Source organism: Cloeon dipterum, chromosome 4 (assembly GCF_949628265.1).
Source record: "Cloeon dipterum chromosome 4, ieCloDipt1.1, whole genome shotgun sequence".
Taxonomy (NCBI): Eukaryota; Metazoa; Arthropoda; class Insecta; order Ephemeroptera; family Baetidae; genus Cloeon; species Cloeon dipterum.
This window is the reverse complement of record NC_088789.1, coordinates 7,478,963-7,504,270: the sequence shown is the minus strand read 5'-3', so window position 1 is coordinate 7,504,270 and position 25,308 is coordinate 7,478,963. Positions and strand designations below refer to the sequence as shown.

Genomic DNA, 25,308 nt, shown 5'->3' with positions numbered 1-25,308 from the left:
TCTTGCTGTCACATGCGCCTTACAGAGTGAAGAAAACTGTGCCGCAGAGCAGTCCTTTAGTGCGGGTGGCATATCGTTCCACTCTTTTACGACGCGATAATCAAAGACGTTTTTTCCCGAGGTCGGTGAGGGCGGACGGCTGCTGAAGCCGAGGGTACAGTGGATTGTTTCCGCGGTGAACGTGGCCCAGGGTAATTCGTGTCATCGCGCCGTTGTCCACCACCCCTGCCAGGCACTTTTTAAAATAAAGGAGGTCGTTGTACACCAGCTGCGCAGGCACGCAGAGAGTAGGTTTTGTAGGTTCGGTGGCGTGATGCGGCGGCCGTGAATAAAGTGCAGGGCCCTGTTCTGCACCCTGATCATCTTCTCTACGTCAGTTTTTGTCGAGGGGTGCCAGCTGGTGCTCCGTAGAACAGTTTGGGCTTCACAAGTGCTTCACATATTGAAGTTAAAACAAAAATTGATTAACACTCTTAACTCAATTATATAGTCTTTTCATTGGTGTTGTTGTTTTTCAAACATTTACCGCGGAATTACATTGACGAAAATGCAGCAAAATACCTATTTTCATCTTTGTTTGATCAGCCCTTGAATATTATTAAGAAGAAGCCAAAATAAAGAACTACAAAAGTAGTATAAAAATGCACATTTATTATTCTTAGTAGTTCTTGCTGATAAATTCATGATGATTATTTGACAGTATCTTATTTTATATTAAGTTAGACTTGCTTGTTTGAACAAAATTAGATTCTTATACAGATTTGTTTAAAAAATTCAAAGCAAACAGACGAAAGCCTTCAATAAATGTTGTTAGATTTTTTGATAGTGATAATTTTGAAAATCTGAAATGCTTGTCTTAGGTGAACAAACCAAGGAAATATAAAAACATAGGTTTGCCGTAAATTGTTTAATTTTTTTTCTCTTTTTATCAGTGTCCGAGGACCGGGAAGGGCGCGCACTGCACTAGCACGAATGCTGAAACCCGGGTCCCAATAATACCGCGAACGGATAACATGGGCGCACCAGGCCGCGCAGGGACCCAGCCCACTCAAGGGCCACTTGCCTCTGCACCGAGGACTGCATTGAAACGCTAGAAATTCGTCCCGTGAAGCCAAATCACGCATGCTGGAAAGGTGCAAACCAGCAAGTAGCGAGTCCCAGCCCGTTGAGCAATTTGAGCATTTCGAGTCACTAAAACTAACCACTTTTTGCCATCTTTGACATTGGGCAGCCAGTCTTAGATCTCCGAACTGCTCAAATACCTCACATATTGCTTTGACACTCGATCCTGAGAATGCCTTGTAACAATGCGAGCCAACGGGCTGGGTTGGACATGATTGTTTTTTTAACAATTAGAACATGAACTTCACGTATATCGTTTGAAAAATTTCCTTTATATAATCGTTCCGAGAAACATCTTTCATTATATAGTTCTATATATACTTTCGCTTCGCGAACACCAGCCGAACAAGACAAGTAGCGTGCTCTCTCGTTCCCATCCCTCTGGACGTCTGGGCAGCCATGATGTATATACGTTTATACGACCAACAGCAAACAAATTTGATGATTACTCAAGAATGTGTGGGAACCGCTGCAATGGTAACCAAAACTCTGCTATCCTTTCGGACGGGTTATGATAACATATTATAATATATTTGGTCTGGGTGACACGAAATGCGGGGGCCACGGGTCAAGAGGGGCGGCATGAACTAAAGATAACTCTGGCAGACCGGAAATCATTTTTTCCGTTTTTTCGTATATATTTGGAATATGCAAACGGAAGACAAAATATCTTGGAAAATACCCATCCTTTTTAACGTCTTTTGTGGACCTTCTTGCTTGGCAGGTCCAATCACTCAAGGCAAGTCCAAATCTCAAGAGGTTTTCTTGAACGGACATGCAAAAATATACATTTTTAGTCCAGCGAGAGAAAATTTCTCTGATCAGCCTCAAGAAGTACAAAAGATATAGCAACGAAGCAACCAGCTCCAGCACGTATAAATCTGACTCAAGTTGAATCGATATTTGATTGACACATTCATGATGTGAGAGGCTACTTCTTCACTTATGACATATTGATAGAATACAACTTATTTGGTGATTTTGTTCTTTTTACTAGCAACGGATTTTCCTGATAATGAAGAAATAAATAAGTTTCAAGTAAACCCTTACGCAGTTATTTTCTTTAAGTTTTTCTAACAAAAATTTAAGTTTCTAACAAATTCAAGATCACCTATTTCGGACAAACAACATCAACCCTTGGAGCGAATCACCTTATGGAATTTTTCTGTTTTCAATTGTCCTCGAGATTGTCAGTTTATTCTGGAAAAATATTAACAAGCATCATACAAAGAAATTCGTTTCAATTGTCCACGAGATTGACAGTGCGTTTAGCCTGGAAAAATAATAATAACGCGCACCACCATAAAATGAAATTCGTTTTACGCGCATTTCCCACACACAAAAAAAGGAAATCAAATTTCAAAAGCAGGGCCTTGGCTGGTATAGAGAAACACCAACGAAGTTGTGGCCGCACACAAAGTTTTGCACCCCTTGTTCTCTTTAGAGCTCTTCTACTGATTGCAGGCCGCGCACATTTCATTATCCCTTCCTTTGTTCCTCCCTGCACACACACATCGGGTGGTGTGTGTGTCGTTACGTATCTTTTGCACCGACTTTGAGCTCTCTTTTGATAATAATAAAATTCAACTCTCCGCGCATTTCGCCGTTGCCGCACTGCTATATCATCTGCAAGCAAAAGAGGCGAGCAGAGAGAAGCAGAGAGAAGTAATGACATAAACGTTTTCGAGGCAACTTTCATCCTTTGATGTAAATTACACTCACGCATCACATTTTGCCCGTTTCATATCTTTGCGCCAGGGCGGCGCAGAGTGCGCCTGACGACCGATCCTGCAATTGTGTGTGTGTGTGTGTGTGTGTGTGTGTGAGAGAGAGAGAGAGACTCGCTTTTTTCCCCCAGGAAGCCCTCTTTTTTACGGGCCGGTTGTAAAAGTAGTCAAGTTAAACCTTCTATTAATATGCTGTCAATGAACTGTATTTTTTAATCGTGAAACAGGCGTGAGAGCTGGTTAAGTATATCTTAATTAGGAGAACAATTAAATCCCAATGTCTCATATTTTAATTAGAGTTAAACTAAAGAGCTGGCAAACTCTGTGCGGTGTGTTTCATTGGGTTGATCTGTTTCACAGTTTCGATCAAAACGACATCATGCGGAAAATAGAAGAAAAATTAGGAAATTACATGATGCAAAAAATCATCGTTTTATTCATATGCCTATTATTTGGCTGTCAAGTCAGCCCTAATTCGTGGAACAAATTAAAAACTATTTAAGATAATATAAGTACCCAGAACACAACATTGGATTTAAAACAGGTAAATAAATAAATAAAATTTTGCAAAGAGTGTCCGAAGTTTTTTATATGCGTGAATCCTTGATTGGCAAGTTGATATTTCTGGGCTTTAGGTTTATTTATTTTTCCACTATAAACAGGGAATATCCGCAGGGTCTTATTTTAGATCTGACCAGGGCACCCTATATATAATAATCCTTTTCAGAAGGATAAAGGTATTTAAACGAATTTATTTATCGATTACTCAGCAGAGGGAGAGCCAGAACACCGATGTATTATTATTGGGGCGGATTACTGCACCGTTTTTTAGCTCGACCTTGTCAGAAAATGACAACGCTGGGCATAAGGCTTTTTCAAGATCGAGCTAAAATTCCATACTGTAATCCGCCCCATTGTCAGGGTCTTACCTGACGATTTTTATACGATCAATAATATTATATTGTATATCGATCTGTGGTGATGTTAAGTGTTTGGGCGCCCAAAGGGAGAAGCGAAGGGAATTCGAAGGGAGTGTCAGGTACAAAAAAGATATTGCCCCGGCTCATCCCTCTGGGCGTCCTTGCCATCAGCAATAAACTCAGAGGTATGGTAACCAAAAAAACTCTTTCACCCTTTCGGACCAGCTATTTATTGAACATTATTATATTAATATTTGCTCTAGAGGATGACACGAACCATGGAGGCCGCGGGTCAAGAGGGCCCCGGGTGCCTGACTGCCCGTCCACGGTGGGGGTTGGAGTGGGGCAAAGCAGCAGAGAGTCTCTCTTCATTTTCGGCCGGCAAGAGAGTAGCGCACTCTGTGGAACGTTTGGCTCGGTGCGCGACGGCCGCAGCATCAGCAGAGCGCGTCGCGAGACACAATAGGTCGAGGGGAGGCGGCCTCGTGTTGGCAACGACGACGCTGATTGGTCGAAGCGGCGAGGCACGTGACTTTTGCGCATCCAGTGCTGCTGGCTCGGCCATTAGTAGCATACACAGCCCCCCTGCAACGCGGGGGCCAGGCCTCTCTATGTGCACCGTGTGTTTGAAAAGTTGGGGATTGGGGAAGGATCAATCGTTGTCTTATTTAATACGGATTGAGACGCTCTAAGCTCCTCTGTAACAGGCTTAAGGCTTGTTTTATCTGGGGTTTGCTGACTCGCTTTTGCTCGCATTCATCGGCAACCCTGAGCTTTCGGGATTTCTAACTCGGCTGTGCCCATCATCAGCTTAGGAGGTGAGTTTATTGTGTTTTATCTGCTTTAAATGTTTAGACACATAAGACGATTACTACAAAAGGCTCCGATGCCGAGAGAGAGCAGCGAGTAAGCCAACTAGTTTTGCACAATCCATATACGCGCGCGGTAATGAAATTCAGTGGGCTCCGTTCCGTGCGTCCGTGCCGACTGTGTGTGTTTCGCCTTCCGGCATAACTCGTCCATGCACCATAGTGAAGACGCATCTTCCGATCCGACGAACCGACCGACGACCGACTCCGCAGCCCAAGTGCTCACCTTCGCCAAAAGCTGCATTCGGAAATGCTCCTCCGGTTTGTGCTGGTGTGTGCTCTAGTGCTGCCCGGTTTCGTCCACTGTTCCGCCAGCTCGTGTCTTTGACTGAGAACGAGAGGCCGTCGCGTCGCCGCCGGCAATGGTGCGTACCTAAAAATCTCGCAACAATCAGAAAGTAATTCTAAAAAAATAAAAGGAATCTCGATATCAGCAGGTATGCGAGAGAGAAAACACGCTTGAAATCGAACTTTGGATGGGGTGAATTAGAATTTTTAATGGCGCGACGTTAACTGAGAGTCGCGCCGCGCACCTTTAGCCGGCCGCCGGGCGCTCCGTTCGGCGGGAGGTGTGTGCATTCCTCTCGCTATAGTAGGTAGCCTGAAAGCTCGCGAGAAGCATACACAGACCCGAGTTGCGCTGGGAAATTTAACGGCTGAGATAAAGAGGAGAATATTATTGCTGCTGAGCTAATGGTAAATATTCAGTTTTGTCAGAGTTGATTGCAAAATTTTGGGATGGAAACGAAATTTGAAATTTTATTGTTGAATTTGAATTTCTTATGCCCGATTATTTCGTCACCCCTGATTTTACAGATTTCAAGTAAATTTTCTCAAATTGCACATAGTTTTATCCTATCGCTTTCTATATATACACAAGCCAAAAAATCTTGCGCTTTATTATTTTTTGAGCCTGTGTTAAAAGTTTTTTTACTTCAAACCCTTTCTTTAAATTTTCCAATATCCCTCCTGTTCAAGTCATAGATATTAATAAATTAAATATGGAAAAATATACTTTATGAAATAGGCAAATGTTATAATATTTATAAATACTTATTCTCATTTGAAGATCAAATCCAAAATAAAGCATTTTCCATTATACAATTTTATTAAATCCATCAACTGTCTAAAATAAATGCATTTAGCTGTGGTCATATTTGCAAATTTGTGCACTGTAAAGAAATTTTCTTATATTTTCGTTAATCGTTTTAATTGTAATTTTTAAGACATGTGCATTTACTTAAATTTTTTGCTTGTGTTCTTGAAATGCCTTTTTAAATAAGAGCCTTAAAAAGTGGTCTAGATTGAATTAAAAATTTGTAACTAACAAATCCAAATTTCCCACGCACAGCAAATATTGAAACACTAAAATTTACACTTCAATCAATAAACTTTGACCGTGATTTGAAAAGTTAATTAATTTCTAAACATGCCGTCGCATTATTTTGTGCGGCAGACCGTAAATTCCATTTTCAAGCTGCTGTGACGGACAATCGAAAAATAAAAAATATAAATAATCTCCGCTCGTATACGCGTATGACTTTCATTCCGCTTTGCATGCATAAAAATACGTTGCTCGCGATATGGAATTTCACGCCAGCGGACATTTATACACATACGAGGGCAGCAATCGGCGACGCGTTGTCGTAATTATATTCTGCGCTCTCTGCTGCTTTGTCCCAGCGCCGACCCCGACGTATACTGTCCTCGCGGCGATGATTTCATTTTCATTTTTTAATTATTCTCTCTACTGCGGGAGTTGCATGAGCAAGCGACACACGTTTTATAATTGTATGCAGAGAATATCATATTATGCACATTCAAAATAATGAGAGCATCTCTCGAGGCAAATCCGCGAGATAGGACGACAGCTTATAACCTCACAGTCGAGGCAATGGAAATTTCCTGTTCTTGCTGAATCATCATGAAACCTTCTTCAATATGAATTTAGAAACTGGTCTAATTTTTTTCAATTTCATTCCGTCGAAATTTCTTTCTTTCTTTTGTCTATGGCTGTTTGCTGCCCAAATCTTTAAAAAAAGGCAAAGGCAATCTATATTTTTATAGTTTCTTGTGAAAATCTTTATCAAATATAATGAGTAACTTTTAAAAAATTTCCTCATTATTTATCAAAAACTACTAATTATAGTTTACGGGGCACATGTATATGTGTAGAAAATTGACTTGTGAATTCGAAATTGATATATCCCAGCAAGAGCCTAATGATTTTATGTGATCATAAAATGATGTTAAGTCTATAATGGATCTTTATTTATAATAATATAGTATGGTATTATTAACATCAGACCATGAAGATAAAAGTTCTGTTAAAACCGATTTTTGGCCAAAACGGACTATATCGCCAAATATTGGACCAAAAGAATGATACATTTTTTATTTCCCTCTTGAGATGCCTTATAATTCCGGCTTTGAGATAAATAGCGTGAGTCCTATACATAGTAATTATTTTTTGACTGAATAAAATGTCTTTATATGACGCACAGATGAATCCATTAATTGATCGAATTACGGACTAAAACCTTTGTTCAATAATGGCATTATAATGGTCTTCTCATTTATTTCCTGTTCGAAAAGTTTCGGTGGAATTTTATTTCAAGACAAATACATACAATATCAAAAAATTAGATTACCTGATTCCTCCTTCCCATATATTTCATCTTCTCGCTAAAAGATGATTTTCTGCGCCCCACCAATTGGCTAATGTATGTATATATTGTGTACACATTCTGTTGCCCGCACTGCTTTCAGAATAGTTTTACACGCATCAAAATCATTATATCAATTAAGTTTTACTGAATGACATTTCATCTTGTACATACTGCACCAATTGAAAACGATGTTCGGCTTTCATGTTCTCACGCTCTGCACGCTTATAGTTCACTTTTTGTAATACTTCCTTGCTTTCCAATTCAAAGGATTGAAAAATCCGAAAAATCTTAATCCTCGCTCATAGCATTCCACAGTGAGCAAAATCTGCGAGATATTTGAGGGACTAAAACGTGACGGACAATGCCTATAACATTTGACACTTTCATGCGGTGGTAGACGATTCTCTTCGGGTGTGGGACTTCTTGTGATGCATTCCTTTCCATGTAGAATGTGTGAATTGATGTCAAGGGATGGATGTCCAGCTTTGTAATATAATGACAGACCCCAGTGTGCGGGGGTAAAGTGGTCCTTTTTTAATTGGGCTTCTTCGAATGAGGCTCCTGAGTCGAGCCCACATGTTATTGGTTCGGGATATTATTTGAGCTCGAGCTAATTAAAGAAATTTATAAATCTGAGCAAAGCGCGCAAGCCGGATTTTTAGCCGATTATATTATCGAATAAATTTGTTGAAAAATCGAATAAATTTCGGGTCACGTGGTCAGCCGCCTTGGTTTTGGCTTACAATAATCTACCCCAACTACATGCTCAAAAGTTCGAACAAAATCGAAAAGTGCCGGAAAATCAATTAGCCGCCGCCCAGCTATAATTCGGCTGAAGCTGGGAAACCAGGCCGCCGCCTCAAAATTACGCAGCTGAGATCTCTAACAATACCTAATTGTAGCGATTTACATATTTAAAATTTTAAAAGCGTCAAATTTTTCCTATATTTTATTACAATTTAAAAATCAGGTAAAAATTTGGATCGAAAATTTACATACAAGAACAAAGAACTGCTCTCAATGTCATGAAGTAACTTATGCAACCGGCACGTGCTTAATGCGGAGCGTTGTGCATACTTCTCCAACGCCCTCTCTATTGTTTTTGATGCGATTGAGAAGTCAAGCCGGTGCTGTACAGCGCAGAGTGGCGAAAAGAGCAGCCCAGCCGACGCGATCAGTATGCACCCCCGAACCACCCTCTTGACTGTTCGAGCGGCGGAAAGGCCATCAGAGCACTCGGATGTGTTAAGCTAATGCAATAAAATTAATAAGGCCCTGCAGGCTGTACACATGCGGCGACGATTTACTTTTATGTGTGTGTGTGTTCACCCCGCCTGCAGCCGCTGCATATTTGCTCAGCAATCAGTGTGTAACACGATAGCACTTTTTAGCACCCTCTTATTCTCTCTCTGCCGGCGCTCGTGTGCGTGCGGCCTCGTGTTGGTTTCCTCTTGCTCTCTCTCTCTGCAAGCATTTCGATAATCAATAAAACCCGCTGGCCGCCGAGCCGACGCTGCTGCAATAATTGTTATTTTTACCGCGCGGCAAGTGCGAGAATCCGCGTGTTTGCATTAGCCGCAGGCTGAGATTTGTGCTCGCCCGGAATTTTCATTTCTCCTCGTGCCCGCCAGCGGTGAGCGGATGCGGATGATGTGTTTTGCTTTTCGCCCGCCACTTTTTTAATTTATGCGCCGCGTCGAGCCTTGTTTGCTCTCCTCAAACTTGAGGCTGAGCTAACGCGTTTGCTGCCACTCGCAATTTCTGATTACAACGCGCATCCATATTTTCGCATACAGTGCCACTGTGTGTGAGTTTGAAACAGTTGCGAGGTGTTAATTTATTATAATTTAATGTGGTTTTCAAACTTTTCTGGTGATTGAAATCATGTCACATATTATCAGCAAAATACATCCTCTCCTCTGAAATTTCGCATGCCGCTAATATTAACTATATTATAATAGTATTTTACACTCACATGTGCGTGGAAAATACACACAGAACTAAGCAGCTTAAGAGTCGAAATAGTCTCCGCGAGTTTTAAAACAATTTTCAATTGACTCCGCGGGCTGTTTCCTTTTACTTAAAAACAGCAGGTATTTTTTGGTTTGTAGCTCAATCAAACACCGTATCTATGACGCATGAAAAATTCCTCTTCTGTGCGGGCAGTTCTTGTAGGGCGACGTGTATATTAATTATAATTTTATTTTATTGTATAGCACATGGCAACTCGCAGATTGTGTTCCTCGTTGGTGCAGTTCCTGATCGTTATTTTGACTCAATTATGTTTTGAATCATATCATATATTAAACCACGACATATCTAAACGTATTTTTTATAATTTAAAAAGTTATCCGATCTCATTGTAACTTACACTGGTCGGCACTTTATAAAGGCAAAGAGATAGCATTTTTTAAGTTTCGCAGTTTTTAATGCGGCTAATGCTGTGTAAGAAGTGCAAATACTTTCACACTTGCCAAAGTTCTTAAGAAATGTTGTTTACACCTAAAAATTTTAAGCGCCTTACACTAAAGCAGCAATTCATAAAAACTTTTCCCATCTCCCGCGCCACGCAAAAGGGTTTTAGCCCCGTACATCTGGTGTTAGCTGATGTACACAAAAGCATGATCCCTGCACGTTTTAGTTTTAGAGGAAACTTCAATATTTTTACTACAAGGTTGTTTCCCTTTCATTTAATTGTGCAGGTTCCCAGCGTTCCGCAGCTGAAAATGTGGGTTTTTCTCACATTTTCGACGCCACACATGTGCAGCTTCTTGGAATAATATATAACTTTTTAAATAATTGCTATCTGCAGGTCCCGTCATGAAATATGACCTGTGCAGTTGGTTAAAATATTAGCACTAGTATGACAACAAAGCTTTTCTTATATCTTGCACCTGTGATATTTTGAGGGTCAAGCAAATCGCGTCAGGGGATCAATATTTAGCAACCCATGTATTTATTTTTGTGAATATGGTACAGAAATTTATTCATGCTTTTAGCGTCAAGCTGAGAGTGCAAAGAATGAGAGTAAAATGTTTTTCTTTTCAAATGATTGGGTCAAAAATAGCTATACACTTTTATAGATTAGAAAAACGAAGGTCATACAAATATAACTAAGAAGCGGATATAGCAGCCAAGTCTGCACCCCCATTTGCACCCTTCCCTCGAAGTGTTTTCATTTCACCTGCCGCGTTTCAGGGCTATCAAATCCTATAGAAATGATATGTCGCTGGACGCAAAGAGTAAATACACCGGCGTGATGCACTCTTTTCAAGCTGCATAATAGAAGAACTAATTTTCAAAATGTTTGTTGCCCATCAAATTACAAAAGCGATTTTTCCCTATACAGGCGCTTTGTGATATGAGTTCGGCCTGTTTGATCAGACTTCTGAAAGCCTTGTTGTCCTTTTTCATATTAATCTTTGTTTGATAACGTGCCGCTGAACATAAAATGGTTTGTTCTTTATGATGAGAATAAACAGTAATCACTGAAAATAGCACCTTTTTGAAGAACAAGATAACATTGAGGGTTACAAATGAAAAAAGAAATGTGCGCCTCATTTAAGATGACGAAACCCCTCGTTCCACTCTAATTCCCAACGGGGGACACATTTAAATGAAAAAATGAGAATTCCCTTTCCTTATTTTTACTGCTGAAAGCGTACGTTGTGTTAATTATATATTCTGTAATGCTGCGAGCTCTTGAGGAGGAAACCTGTGAAATCGGCGTTGGCGGACGAGAGGGGGCGACAGAGAAAGACACACCGACGCGAAAGCCTCGCGGAAATAAGAGAGCGCATCTCTCTGCTCTTATTTCGCTTCTCGGTAGCTTTTTGTTCAAAGGCCGACGCGAAATAATCAATTTTCTCCTCCCGCCCGGCAGCGCGCCCGCTCGCTAAATGAATAATAAAGGCAGCTAGCTCTTTCTCTGCAATCTGTGCTGTGCATGCGGCGGGCGAGGGGGCGGCGCTGCAACACGCCGTACACATTGTGCTGGCCGTAATCACCCCATATAGCAGCGTCTGCCGAAATTCGATACGCGCAACTCTAATAAGTTTTTAAGAGCACTTCTATTCTCCGATGCATGTGGTGAAATGACTGTGATAATGGGCTGGCGTTCTACCACACACGATAAACACGCATGGTATATATATAGTGAAATGCAGCAAATGAGTGCACCCTCTCTAACCGCCCTCGGCCACTTGGCGTGTAATTTGAAATATAATCAGGAAATAACACTGATTAAGCGACATATTTTCTATATTTGTCTGTAATAGAGAGGAATAATTTATGAGTAAAGCCGATTCTCAGTCAATGATGTTATTTCATTGGTGTTTGATACATCATTCTATGAATAAAATAATTTATGGGGAATTCACTTGTCCACGACAAGGAAACTGTATAATTTATAGAGGTTTTGATATGAATTTCATAGAAAAGGAGAAAGTACAATTTGAAATTTTAAATGTATTTCTCAGAGCCATTATCAACCATTTTTTTCATAATACATCTATTCACGTTTCATATCTAAAAGCATTAAACTGTTTACACAGAAAAAAACAAAATAACGTTGAGTAGTTTATTGCATTATAATGCTATAGCTGTGCTGCCACTCTATTTAATTTTACAGACTATAAATGAGATTGCTCTTTTATTTAATGTATGTTACATTTTAATTTTCCTTGAGCGGACAAAAACTCAATATGTTTTGCAAATCTTGATTTTCTTTTCATGCTGTCGAGAATTGCTGGCTGGAATAAATTTAAACAATATGAAAAATTTTCAGTCCCCGGTTAATATTTTGTTTTCGATATAAGGCTCAAGAACTCGGACTCATTATGACTTCTTATAACAAATCCATATAGAGGAAAGATATATATGTTGCTAAAAATCAAATATATACTCAATTTTCCCATCTCTATAATAATTGAAGCCGGTAAACCAATTATTTATGTCCTAAAACTTAACTCATATTTTCATTCTGAAAAACCAATTTTATTTTCTGTTTTAAAATATTTTCGTTATATTATATATCTGTTTATATTCACAGTTCGCTAAATGCTAAATTATAAGTTTATTTTGATTTATAAATCGCAACGCCTTGTTCTGTTGCAAAGTCGCAAATTTCCCTGCACTTCGGGTCAATTGCGCCTGCTGGTTGGTTGGTTCGAGCGGAAGCTGTTGTCTCTTTTCCAGCGTATCGACCGGCCAGCAACCAAGTCGACAGCATTTCCCGGCGTTGCGTCGCCGCGCGCGTCCCGCTCCGACTCTGCCTCTTTTCCAATCCGAACGCAAAGGCCATATACATACAAAGAAAAGCGTACACGTCGCGTACAAGCTTTTCTATTCGTCGGTTCGGTGCATGGCCGGCGCTGTAGTTTTTCCGGGCAGGCAACCACCGCCGCCGCCGACGACTCTTGGGGATATATTTTGATGTATTTTTCCGCCCGACTGACTTATACTGCTGCTGTTACGGAATACTGTTGATGTTGCAGGGGCGTGCTCCTAGGGGGACTTTGCTGGTTTTCAATTACCATGCATTGGCTCCATTGATAAGTCTCGTGGGGTGGATGATTGTGTGGCGAAAAGGATGATGATGAATTTGCCGCTGCCCGCGCTGCCACGAACACGTAGGGAGGCATGAGGCACACAATATAAACGCAGGCCGGCCGACCGCTATGGCAAAAACCTTTTCCTGCCCTCCTCCCGTGGGACGCGGAATTTTGAAGTAATTCATTATCCCCCAGCCGTATAATAAAAACACAGGCCCTCTCTGCGCTGTATCACACTCAGCTCTGTACTATGCCCATAATAGGAGGTGTTGCTCTCGGTCGCCGACACTAGACAAATTTCTGCAAAATATAATAGGTCTAACAATAAGATAATGTGTATGCAAAACATATACATAGCAGCTAAAAGTTGAAGTGGACTCTACATTATTTTTTAGATATTTCTTGGACATAATGATTTTGCTGTGCAAATTGCCCCCGTGAGTTTCTATGAATAGAAATAAATATTAAAAAACGATTAAGAGACAGTAAATAATAGGATTAACTTTTTAGCACTTAACTCTTTATTGTGAACAATAAAAATGATCAGGCATTCAGAAACACATACTTCCCAGTTATTCTATATTTAAGTTTGCTATATACCCAAGTGACGGAGACTTATATCAGACACTTTTTAAACAGTTTGAAATGTAAAAACCCTGACTTGTTAAAACCTACGACTGGTTGGAATATTTAATACCTTTTAATTGAACTAAACTATGTGGCTCTACTCTGCGTGGAAATTAATTCAGGTTAGTTACAGCTAAAATTCTGAGGAGAAAAAAATAAATTACGTATTCTCGTGCTGTTCAGAAGATGTTTCAGCCCCGCAAGCCTCTCATCAGCAGTATTGTCACCTCCAAGACAGAAATAAGCTGAGAGAATTTTGAATCAGTGTGACTGCTGAAAACATCCGGCTATATATTTATACAAAAATATAAAAAGAGCATAAATTATGATCTTATTAACCCCGCCACTCGCCCTCTCTGTGATTTAATATTCAGACTTTCGCTCAATTAAAATTTAATAAATAATTTTCATTCTGTATTTCTTTCTTTTTGTTTTCTTAAAATGAAATTTCAATATTTGTTTTCACAAATTTTTCATGGTCTTGACTCTACACTTTATTATTATGGCAGTGTTAGAGGGCCTTGTTTGCGATATTATTTTGGGAAACGAAGTTTTCGTGAGTTGCTCGCTTTCAGAGGGGGTTGCCCATTCCCAAAGAGGGGAAAAGATTATAAATTTGTGAAACTTTAACGACAAAAGTGTGATATATTTGAGCCCGTTGGCTCGCATTGTTAATGCATTCTCAGGAGTGTCAAAGCAATGGGAGGTATTTGAGCAGTCCGGAGATCTAATACTGGCTATACCCAATGTCAGAGATGGCAAAAAGTGGTTAGTTTAGTGACTCGAAATGCTCAAATTGCTCAACGGGCTGAGAGGCGCATTGGCGCCGAATCGCTACTTGCTGGTTTGCACCTTTCCAGCATGCGTGATTTGGCTTCACGGGACGAATGTCTAGCGTTTCAATGCAGTCCTCGGTGCGGAGGCAAGTGGCCCTTGAGTGGGCTGGGTCCCTGTGCGGCCTGGTGCGCCCATGTCATCCGTTCGCGGTGTTATTGGAACCCGGGCTTCAGCATTCGTGCTAGTGCAGTGCGTGCCCTTCCCGGTCCTCCGGTCCTCGGACAGGGATAAAAAGAGCAAAAAAATGCAATCCTTTTAGTTAACTGCCGCATTAACCCTTCATGGATATCAAGGTCAAGAAATGATTTGATATAATAACATATTTTGTTATCAATTGTTCCTAATACTCGAGTCATAGTTGGATTTGTAGAAAGAAAGAGGCACTTTCTCAGTTTGGGCTTCTGCACTAAAAAGATTCACCCTTGCACGGCTTCATGCAAATTCTAACACGCGCCGCTGATACTATATACTTTTCTATTCTCGCCTTTTAGCAGTGAGTGAAGCATTAGCTAAACAGCCATCCATAACGCCACGATTTTCCATATCAAAATAGCGAAATAAAATACCGAACGACAAAGCGATATTAAAACAAATATATAGAGAGAACGCGTGTATTTGATGACGTTTGCTCGCAGTAAAATCAACTCATCCGCTCATTCAAACGTACCTAATCCAACAGCGAGTCATAAATTCAAGCACAAAGCGCGCGAATCTGTTCATTGAATCGCTTAGTGCACTTTCCAGCTATGTACGAAACAAGTGTCTGCCGTTCGCACTTGATTTAAAAAGACGAGATGAGAGAGAGAGAGCTCGGAAAAGTTTTTTCCTGTTCGTCGCTCGTGCTGCATGTACGTTTTGTGAATGGACCTCGCTGGGAAAGGTACCATCTGGCGCGCAGCACGTTCTGAACGTATATTTCAGTCGACACTGCTCTCGCCGTGTATTGAAAGCTACTCATTCCGCCATCTCGAGCGCTCACCAGTGCGGAATTGATATCGCATATCGCGCGCGCACTCTGCCGTGGATATACACTCGATATTTCGCCCTGCGTGGCAGTGTTGTTGTGCTCGCTCGTGGTACAGGGCGCATTTGATGGAGGCCGACGAGAGAGAGAGAGAGAGAGAGAGAGAGAGAGAGAGAGAGAGAGAGAGAGGCTGCAGTCCGATTCTCTCTGCGTGTGAGGCGCGCACAGAACAACATCACTTTGCCTGCGCACATTTTGCGCAAGCTCATTGGTTGAGAAATCGTGTGGTGTTGCCACCGGTGAGAAGGATGCTTTTGCCTGCAGGGGTTGCTCTCGGTTGCGAAGGTCCTCTATTCAATTTCTAAACTTAGTTCTTTGTTTGCTTGAGAGGCAAAGCAGGGCAAGTTTGATTGTCATTTCGCTGAGACAGGGGAAAAAGATCAATACACTATGCAAAAAATATGGGTGTGTTAATTTTTAACAATTGTGGACACCGTGGCACAGGTAGGGTCAAAACTACCTTCACAATACCGATCATACCTCCGAAAGTGCATGTGTGTACAAAACTTTGACGTTGCATCGTGGCTGCAACTCAGCCCATTGTGTGTATGGTCGTTATTAAGCCAGGTCGCAGAGTATTGGTACCAAAAACGCAACATATTTGACGGACACAGCAAAAGAATAAGACCCAAAAGGCTATAAGATATTCACCCAGGGACACCCTGACAACGCAACAAAAAATTCAACGCTCATGCCCTCTCGCTGAAAATTCTAAATAAAACAAACATCTTTCTCAATAAGGATTATATAACACAAATCATTTCGTTATTCTATATAGTTAAAGTAATATTGATGGGAAAATCACGATTTTGTTTTGAAACCTCTCTCTGGTCTAAATAAATAATATCAAATTTTAGTTTCATCATTCACTCGAAAAGGATAATTAAATAAGTACAATGTTTTGAATTTGATAATTTTTTGTTCACTTAGGACCCTTATATATATTATATATAGATTCAATATTTATTAATAATAAGTTTGCAATGGGTATATACACAGAGTAGCTTCATCGAATTTCAAGAGGAATGAAAAGGCTGGAGATTTCCTTTCTGAGTATTTATAACTCTCGCCACTCATAAATAAATTAGCATAAAATAACCAAAATGGGTAATATTATTGGAATTTTTATGGCAGCGGGCTCTGTATTGACAAATTAAGGGAGCAAGAGATCGTTGGGGGACAATTTCTGAATGATAAGCGCCTTACTATACCTTCCACCTTCACTGACCGCTCACCCTTAGTCGCAACCGGTCATGTGCTACTCTCACGCTCCCTGGCCAGGAGCCGCAAAAGCGAGAAGTAAATTACCTTACTGTAATTGTTAGACCCGAAGACTTTACCGGGGTAAGAATATTATTCACTGTGATAATAATTGTTGTTCTCGACTCGCATTATAATGCGTATATTAATTGTTTATTTAATGACTTTCCTTTGAGATTTTATTGTGATTATTTATTGTGTAATCTTTACAGTCTTAATCATGGTTTAAATACTACTTCTACAAAGGAACCAGATGCATTTCCTTTTGGATCCAACCCCGTATCCCACACTATAAATCCAGCATTTGCTCTCACAATAGTTGTTTTGACATGCCGCACCCCCAGTTCCTAGAAAATCTCGAAAAATAAGTATTGTTAATGTCTGTGGGTGTTCCACAGATTGAAGCCATCATGCTGGAATTCTAGAACATCCTGTTTGTATTTGCTATCTGAATTTTTTATTTGGTTGTTAACCTATACGTTTGCGCCCAAATATTCATTATTTTAATATAAATTGTTAAAACATTGAATGTATTTTGCTGACCGTTACCTTCAGAAATGCTAAAATGAATAATTAATTGCAGAAGAGTCCGGATTTGAAGCTATTATAAAATTTAGGTGGAAAATGTGAGAAATGAACCTTCAATTTAAAGACGTTTAGATAAAAAAAATCATAACACTCAAAGACATCGCCTAATTAAATTATCAACACTATAAATAAAACCTTATAATTTGCGCATATGAATTCATTCGCATCTCTCAATAATAGGCTTCATAATTAAACTCCGAAGTTGGTTCTGCCATGATCTTCTGCCGCAAGGAAAATGTATTATATTGTTGCATTTAGCGTTTAAATCAAATTTATTCGTCACGGCAAAGTTGAAAACGTTCCAGAAAAATGCTATCTCAAATAAAAATGGCCGTCCTGGTTAAGCTTTGACTTACAATCAACAATGCAATAATATAATTATACTTAAGAATCTACCATTTATAAAATAACGTGTACGCAGTGCTCTTTTTCAAACAAATTTCTTCTAATTTTGATTCCAGATAATAAACCCCGAGCGTGCATCTCATGTGGCCAAACAGCCTTGCCAGCGGGTGAGTTTGCATACTATGTTAAAATATCCATTGCCGTATGCGTTTCCAGTTTCCACCATGATTTTTAGCATAATTTATTTTTTGCTTGAGCGAGCTAAAATCATGAAAACTTTTAATAAACTCTTGAAGTAACCAGAGGTTTAAGAATGATTTATTTAAAAAACTGCTTATCATGTGAAAAACAAATATATTATCCAAACCAAACAATATCCCTATATGCTAGCGATAGAGAATTTTCTGGGATTTTATTTAATTTGGAAGATCCTTAATGACGAAAAATTGAGTTTGAAATTGAAAATGCACATATAAATAATCCTCCAAATAATGATCGCCGTGAGAGTGCTCATTTAATACCGTTTAACAATCAATGCCAGTCACAGAGATGCTCGGAGATAAGACACCCTTATCATGAAGCGTGCAGCATCGTTTGTTTCAAACGAGCACTGCCGGTTGTTATCGAAAAGCGCAATCGACGCAATTATCCGGGGATGAGCGCAGGGGAACAAATAGAATATATAGTCGGCTCATTAGCGCAGTCGAGAGATGCCCTTGCACTTTCGGCGGCCGCGGCGGCACGTGCAGTTGAGATTCATGAAACTAGATGCGCAAGTCCGATTAAAGTGCAGTTGGTCGTTTCGTTTCATTGGCATCAGGGCATAAGGACCTCAGCGAGGGAGAATTCGACGCCCCGCGTGCACGCTCGCAAATAGTTTGTCGCTTTTCTATGCCGCGGTTTTACGCTCGAAAGGGCAGCAGAGGGAGTGAGCTGCTTTGTGATTGCTGATTTTCCACACTGATTGAGAATAGCTCGCGAGATGAGGAGGCACTCAGCGTCTCTAGTGTTTGATGAGAGCGACACGTGTGTTCCCTGTAATTGGGGGAATATATTGTTTTGTATTCCTCCGCTTGCGGCTCGGATGGATAAAAAAAAATATCGTCTCCGTTTTTCTCAAACGCGCTTTTGGTCCCATGATTATATCACCTGCTAACAAAAAGGTGTTATAAGTGTTTTGGGCAACCAGTAGCGAACCACTTGAGTTTTCATTCGTGCTTTACATGAAAAACACAGGATTTTTAGACCCCTTTTTTAACGACATGTATATAAAAAGACTAATTCGCGGCTTTTTATATGCAGTTCTCGCCAACTCATAGTATTCTTGAGTGTGAATATTTCAATTATTCCTTCACGATGAAAATTAATTTTAAAATAGACAAAGTAAGAAATACACTCGCAGGTATATATGGCTAGCTGTTATCTATTAATGCCACTCGCCTCCTAAATATGAACGAAGCCGCCGTCAAGCTGCGATCTGCGATAGAACTCTAGAAAACAATTCATGAAAATTGAATTCAGTGAAATGAAATGAAATGACTCTCTCAGCTCTGCGTAGATTTACACTTAGTTGAAATTTTTGAGAAATAAATTAATAACACGCTCTTATACTGTTCAGCGGCAGTTTCAACCCTGTAGGACTCGTCAGAAAACAAAATTCATATATACAGCAATATCATCTCCTCGTTTCCCCTTTTCAAATCTTGCTCAGCAAAAAACATATTAAAAAGTTATACATATCACTTTCATACTTTTACTCCTCGTATTTTTAGGCTGTTCTTAGAAGTTTATGCTAACAAGGAGTGAAAATTACATTTAATTTGGTAATTTTTATTCAAATTAAAAAAACGTCAATTGCAAGAGATAAAGAGCGACTCACTTCTAATTATGAGAACAAGTTTCAGACAGTACACAGATTTAGTCTACCAATTTAGACGTATATATTCAAATACAATTTTCAAAAGGTCGATCTAATTTCAATTAAAGATTCTCTGGAGAGTTCCAATGATTTGAAAACCAAGTCTTAAATTTGAATGAATTAATGATTTATTAAATGCAATTATGCGTGCAATACTATAAGTATACAATATAGTTTGTATCGATTTTTACAACTCTTTGCTGCTTCTCTTTAACTATTAATTCTTTTTGTTGAACATTTCAAAGTGTCAGTGTGATACTAATCTCACCGTTCACCGCAAAATCTACATTAAATTTACAAATAATCTTGGGGTTCATAATGATACATCTGATTGACTCAGAACAAAAAGTGATATCCATGGCATGCAAATCTAGTAAATAATACATGTCTCCTCAAAATTCGGCCCCCTCCAATTACTGTTTAGCAAAAGTTTTAAATTTGCAGATGCTATTTATTTTATGACTGAAATTCCTGCGATGCACCTGCCGCAGAGAGAATGCATGTTTTCTGTGAACTTATTTGAGAAGGAAATGCCAGATAAACCACGGGTATTTTTGTATGCTTGTGAAGCGGGCTGTGCTTTTTCAAATTGACCATTCATGCGAGCTCTCAACAGTGTTCGCCGACCGCTCTCTGTCGCTTCCTCTTTGCTTCAGCGTCGGGCGGCAGAGAGGAAAAACTTAAGCCGTCGTGCACGACTCATTGTGTTTCAAGGGTTGCAATCTTCACATTCTGCTCAGAACAGGGGTTGCAGCCGCAATCGCGAGATGGAGACTGCAAACAATGACTGTGCACTTGTTGATAAGAGCCGCTCTAATCACCGGGAGCCGCAAGAGTGGAGTCGGCCGCAGCCCGCCCGCCATGCTGCGCTCTCGCCCTGCAAATATTTACATTGGCAGCGCTCGCTCGGCGGGGAGCAAGCGGCGTTTAACTTTCCCGGCTGGCTGCCCAGCCTTTTTCGATTTTCGCCATATTATGAGAGCTGAAGTGCGCTCGAGATCGCAGCAGGTTGCGCCGAAATTGACTTCGCATCGGGGGATGAAAGTATCAGGCCGCTTACTCAAAATCAATAATGTGCACGCGCGCAAAGAAGCTTCCGTACTAGATTTAATGCACTTCATTGCTCCGAGACATCATTAAGGCTCAAATTCAACGTGGTTCAAAAAAGCTCCATAAAATTGTATGTTACTTAAAGGCTAATATGCCCTATAACATGCGAAGGATCATTATTTATTTCTCTCTATATGCTCATTCCTATTTGAATTATGGTATAACCGCATGGGGAGCTGTGAACTTGTCACTTTTATTACTCCAAGAAAAAATATTGTTTAAAATGTGTTCAAAAAAAATTAACCAAATGTTGCGAATTTTTTTCATATTTGGCATGTGTTGCCTGCTGACAAAATTTATCAAATTAATTTGTTGTGTGTTAAATATTTTGATGGCGACTTTGGTATTCAGAGATTACATCAGTATAATACAAGAATGTTACTTTTGTTGATGAGCCAATGCTTGAAAACAAATATTTCAATAGAAAGTCTGAATGTATTTTGCCGAGACTATGGAACATGTCACCGAGTGAACTAAAAAATCTGAGTGACAAACGTGATGTTAAGTGAAAAAAACAAACAATTATCGATTAAATATTCTACAAAATTACGTACCTGCCAACTTTGACTTTGCTTTAAATAAACAATTCCCTGTTACAGTCTTATAAAAACAATTGAATCGGACTTTCATCGACTATACTGCATTAATTTTTGATTGCATGATAATGTGTAGATGACTGCATTAATTGTGCTGCATTGTGAAGCTGTATAAGCCGATAATTCTTCTGAATTGGCTCGACTTCCAAAGATTCTAGATAAATATTTTTTTCTTTAAAAAAAATCTTCATTGGGATGAATTATCTCGCTAAACTTGCGATCTTATTTGTTGCTTTAATTTTTGATAGGTCATTCGCAGTTGAGGAAATATAAATAAAACCTTGACGCAGTTTGAAAGGTTGCGCCACCTGATGAAGCTAACCTGTTACCTTTGAGCCCATGTGCACAATTAATATAGTGGTAAACACACTCATTCACAAAGAAGCTTCTGAGCGCCCAACATCTATAATATACGCTAAAAGCTACAGCGCTCTTGCAAGGCCAGCGACTAATATACTTTGTGCCTTTTGCTCCCTTAAGTAAGAAATAGTATTCAATGCAAATAATTATACATTATTAATCGACTTAATTATTCCAGCTCGCTGCCCTTTGCCAATGAGTGTTAAATATAGTCATGGTGTGAAAATTTGTCTCATTTAATTTATCTGTCCATACGTTGAGGTAAGCTTTGTTTTTATTGATTTATTAACTTGTTTAATAGGGAAAACTAATCATTTTAATTTATTATCAATCGAATTTTATAAATATGCCAAATTCGCCATACCTTTTTGTAATCTTTAAATCTGGCATTTCTACAATTTGTGGGATTCCACACAAAGACATTGAGGCATAACTATAATTCTAAATTGTTGAAATTTTTATATTTCAAAATGATAAAGAAATCGGGGGCTCTGATTGGGAAACTCATATTCAGATACAGCCTTTCCACTGAAAAAGTGGGGACTTAAAATGGACAACTATCTGAAAATATGATTTTGTACTTTCGGAAAAAAAATTATTTAAATCGATTGAATTTGTGTTTATAATTATAGCAAAAATTCGCTAAAATCAGTATAATCTAAGTCACCTTAAATTAGTAAATAATAAATAAGGAATGGAGGGCACTCTTAGCAATTCGTCCTTTATTTTTCAGCGTGGAAGTAAATGTACTGCCAGTTAAAAATTTATAATATACATAACGATGGATAGAGAAATAATATTTTTTCATGTTGGTTAGAGTTGCTTGAGAATGGTTTCCAATAAATAAATAATGCACTATCTAGTCACAGCAATAAAGCCACCAGCCATCGTGGCCCATGAATCTGTGAATGATGAATAATGACACATTACCTCCGAAAAAAAATATTTAGCTTCGCAAGGTGAATAAACAAATATTGGCTTCACCCTTGTGACTTCTTTCTGAACTTCCCAGTCCCAGTTGGTCAACGCGTAAGTTCGACTTGTTTTTTCACCTTGCTCGCAGCGTGAGAGAATAATAGGTAACGTGAGAGAATGTGGGTTTCCTAAAATGGCATTCATCCCTCTTTGGCAGTTACCATCGTTCATGCCCCCAGTTGGATGTAATAGTCGCTGCGCATTCCTTTAAAGAAAATGACGTTAAAAGCGGATTTTGAAAGATTATGATTCACACGGTATACTTATGGTTGGAAGATTATTATTAGTGGTCAGTTCATTAACTTAAGCTGCTAAGTAAGATAACACAATTATGATCGCCACGTGGTACGATATATTTTTCGGTCAGGGATTTAAACGGCAGAGCGTGCTTCAATTTTTCAAAGCCCGCCATTGCTGTTTTTTTTTTTTTTTTGAAATGCACTGCTTTTATAATCAGTGCCAGAGATAGCAAAAGGTGGTTAACTAAACCCAAGGAATCCCTTTAATTGTTTGTGTGTTATTGGAACTGCGGAAATTTCAAAATACATTATTGTTAAGTGACTCGAAATGCTCAAATAGGCCACTAGCTGGTTTACGCACCTTTCCAGCGACTTTAGGGACAAAATGTATTATGTTTCTTTATACTTGGCAACCATGTTTTGTTGGAATAAATAAATCTCTAATATTTTTACTGTTCATCCGTTTCCTGAAAATTTTTGAAGCGTAAATTTTTCCTGCAGAATACATCGGTGAATAAAAAAATATTGAATACTGATGATTTTGCCGAGTTTAATGCTTTGATTTGGTCGACGTGAGTTTGCAACTTGTGCTTGTGTTGTAGCGTAGCGAGCATGACGTGCTATCGATCTCGGTGACATTTCTGCTGCACAATGCCATACAGCACGCTGGCTATCTATCTCTTTCTCTCTCTGTCGCGCGCGCAAAAAAAGAGGATTTAACGCCCCCACCATTCCACGGCTTCCACGCAGTGGAAAATAATGATGATATTGCTTTTTGACAGTCACACGCGCTTTTATACCCTTTGGTTCGCTCGATATTGCTCTGTGTGTGACTGCTCGATTCAGATTGCACTAGAAAACGAAGCCAGAATTTATGCGTTGGTTGGAAAACGTGAAAATAAACCTTTGACACACTGCTCGCTCTAAAAAATCATTTGTTTGCTAGAAATTGAAAATATTCAGAAAAGTGCCCGTAGACGTAAAAAGCTATTGATCCCTGTATTGTTATATGTAAAATAAGCATGTAGCCTTTGAGAACAGCGCACCAAACGACTTACAGGCATTATTCCAGGTGCAACGCAGACGCAGATTTGGCGTTCCCAGCGTTCAGCACTTGCGGGTCGACGCCGAATGCGTCCTCGGGCATGGCGAGCTACCTCAAATCTTCAGGGTACTCCGTCAACGGACTGGCCAGCCTCAACATGTCCACCATGCACCATGACCCCTTGCACACGTCCATGGGCTACCCTGGCCCAGGTGAGAACAGATTGATTTTTCTATTGTTTTACCTCGCCCACGACGATGCATTTTAAAAGTATCAAAATAATCTACGTGTTTTTTCATTATCAGAAAACTCGCGATTAGTTTTTCAGCGTATTTCAGCGAGTAAAAAATATCTCCTCAAGCCTAAATAATTTCTATGTTGAAATTTGTTAAATGGAATGTCCTCCCTACGCGACAAACAAGCCTTTTGGGATTTTGTTGTGCTTTGCCGAAAGACCACGTTTTCACTTTGAGCATCAGCAGCATAAAAGATAACTCTTTTTTTCAGTAATGCAAACGTATGTGTTTTGTTTGGTTAGGTGTAACAATTGGTATAGAGGTCCCTGAGTCGCATGCTGCACATCTACCACAACCCTTTTTACCTGTCGAAGAGTACAATTATTCAACAAAATGTGACTTTTTCACAGGAAATTCCACATTTTCCAACGTTCTTGGTAATGTCCGAGAAATTTATTACTTTTGTTTTTATGTTTATTCACACTATTTGCCATAAATACTTTTAAAATTATCATAAGTTAAAATAATATTTATGATAATTTTCAAAAGTTAAAAATCAAACCATGTTAGAAATGGCAACATTTATGGTAAAAAATGCTAGGATCCTTATTTCCAGAAGGACAAAGCTGAAGCAGTTTTATATTTCCCTACATTTATTATGTAATAATAATATTTGCTGTTTAAATGCACACCCCCTTATATATGCCATAAATACGAATTTCTAATTTACTTTGATAAATTTTTGTAAGTTATGAAAGGGCTCTTTTATTGGTGTATAAAATAGTTGGGCGTTTGTTCAATTTATGTATGGTATAATGGGCACACGCCTTTCCGTGACAACATAAGAGGCGCCGATTAAAAAGCTATGCATTTGTCGTGGGAGGGGTATTTTAAAAGTGGTGATTAATGCTGATAAAACGCCGAAAATGGTGACAAGGTTCTTTCTCTCGCTATCCAGAAGTGTGGGGCCCTGGCAACCCGAGGAAGCAGAGGAGGGAGCGAACGACCTTTACCAGGGCACAACTCGACGTACTCGAAGCTTTGTTCGGCAAAACACGATATCCTGATATCTTCATGAGGGAAGAAGTTGCACTGAAAATCAGCCTGCCTGAGTCAAGAGTTCAGGTAAGACAATTATTTTGTTTATGCTTTGGTTGACTAGTTTTTCAATGTAAGCATAGAATTTGTCTACAACGTGTAAAATAATTACAGTGGACAAGACAAACATATGTTTATGTTGCGATTTCTTAAGCCTTGGGAAGCTCTGCCGCACTTTCTTTGTTAAAACC

The 25,308-nt window shown here is 39.4% G+C and overlaps 1 protein-coding gene across 11 annotated transcripts in view; it reads left to right on the top strand.

The window, feature by feature from the left end:
* Nucleotides 1-4,157: 4,157 nt before the first annotated feature.
* LOC135941930 (homeobox protein OTX2-B-like) overlaps nucleotides 4,158-25,308 on the top strand; it is a 29,819-nt gene continuing 8,668 nt past the window's right edge. For 2 of the 11 annotated variants that reach the window (XM_065487736.1, XM_065487729.1), the window contains exons 1-4: nucleotides 4,158-4,587; nucleotides 17,657-17,707; nucleotides 23,799-23,995; nucleotides 24,957-25,144. In XM_065487736.1, coding sequence (XP_065343808.1) covers nucleotides 17,682-17,707; nucleotides 23,799-23,995; nucleotides 24,957-25,144 — 411 coding nt within the window. In that variant the 5' untranslated portion in view covers nucleotides 4,158-4,587; nucleotides 17,657-17,681. Of the gene's footprint in view, nucleotides 4,588-4,634; nucleotides 5,004-5,237; nucleotides 5,335-17,656; nucleotides 17,708-23,798; nucleotides 23,996-24,956; nucleotides 25,145-25,308 lie in introns of those variants that run through there. The other 9 variants (XM_065487738.1, XM_065487737.1, XM_065487732.1 and 6 more) reach the window with 8 other exon arrangements.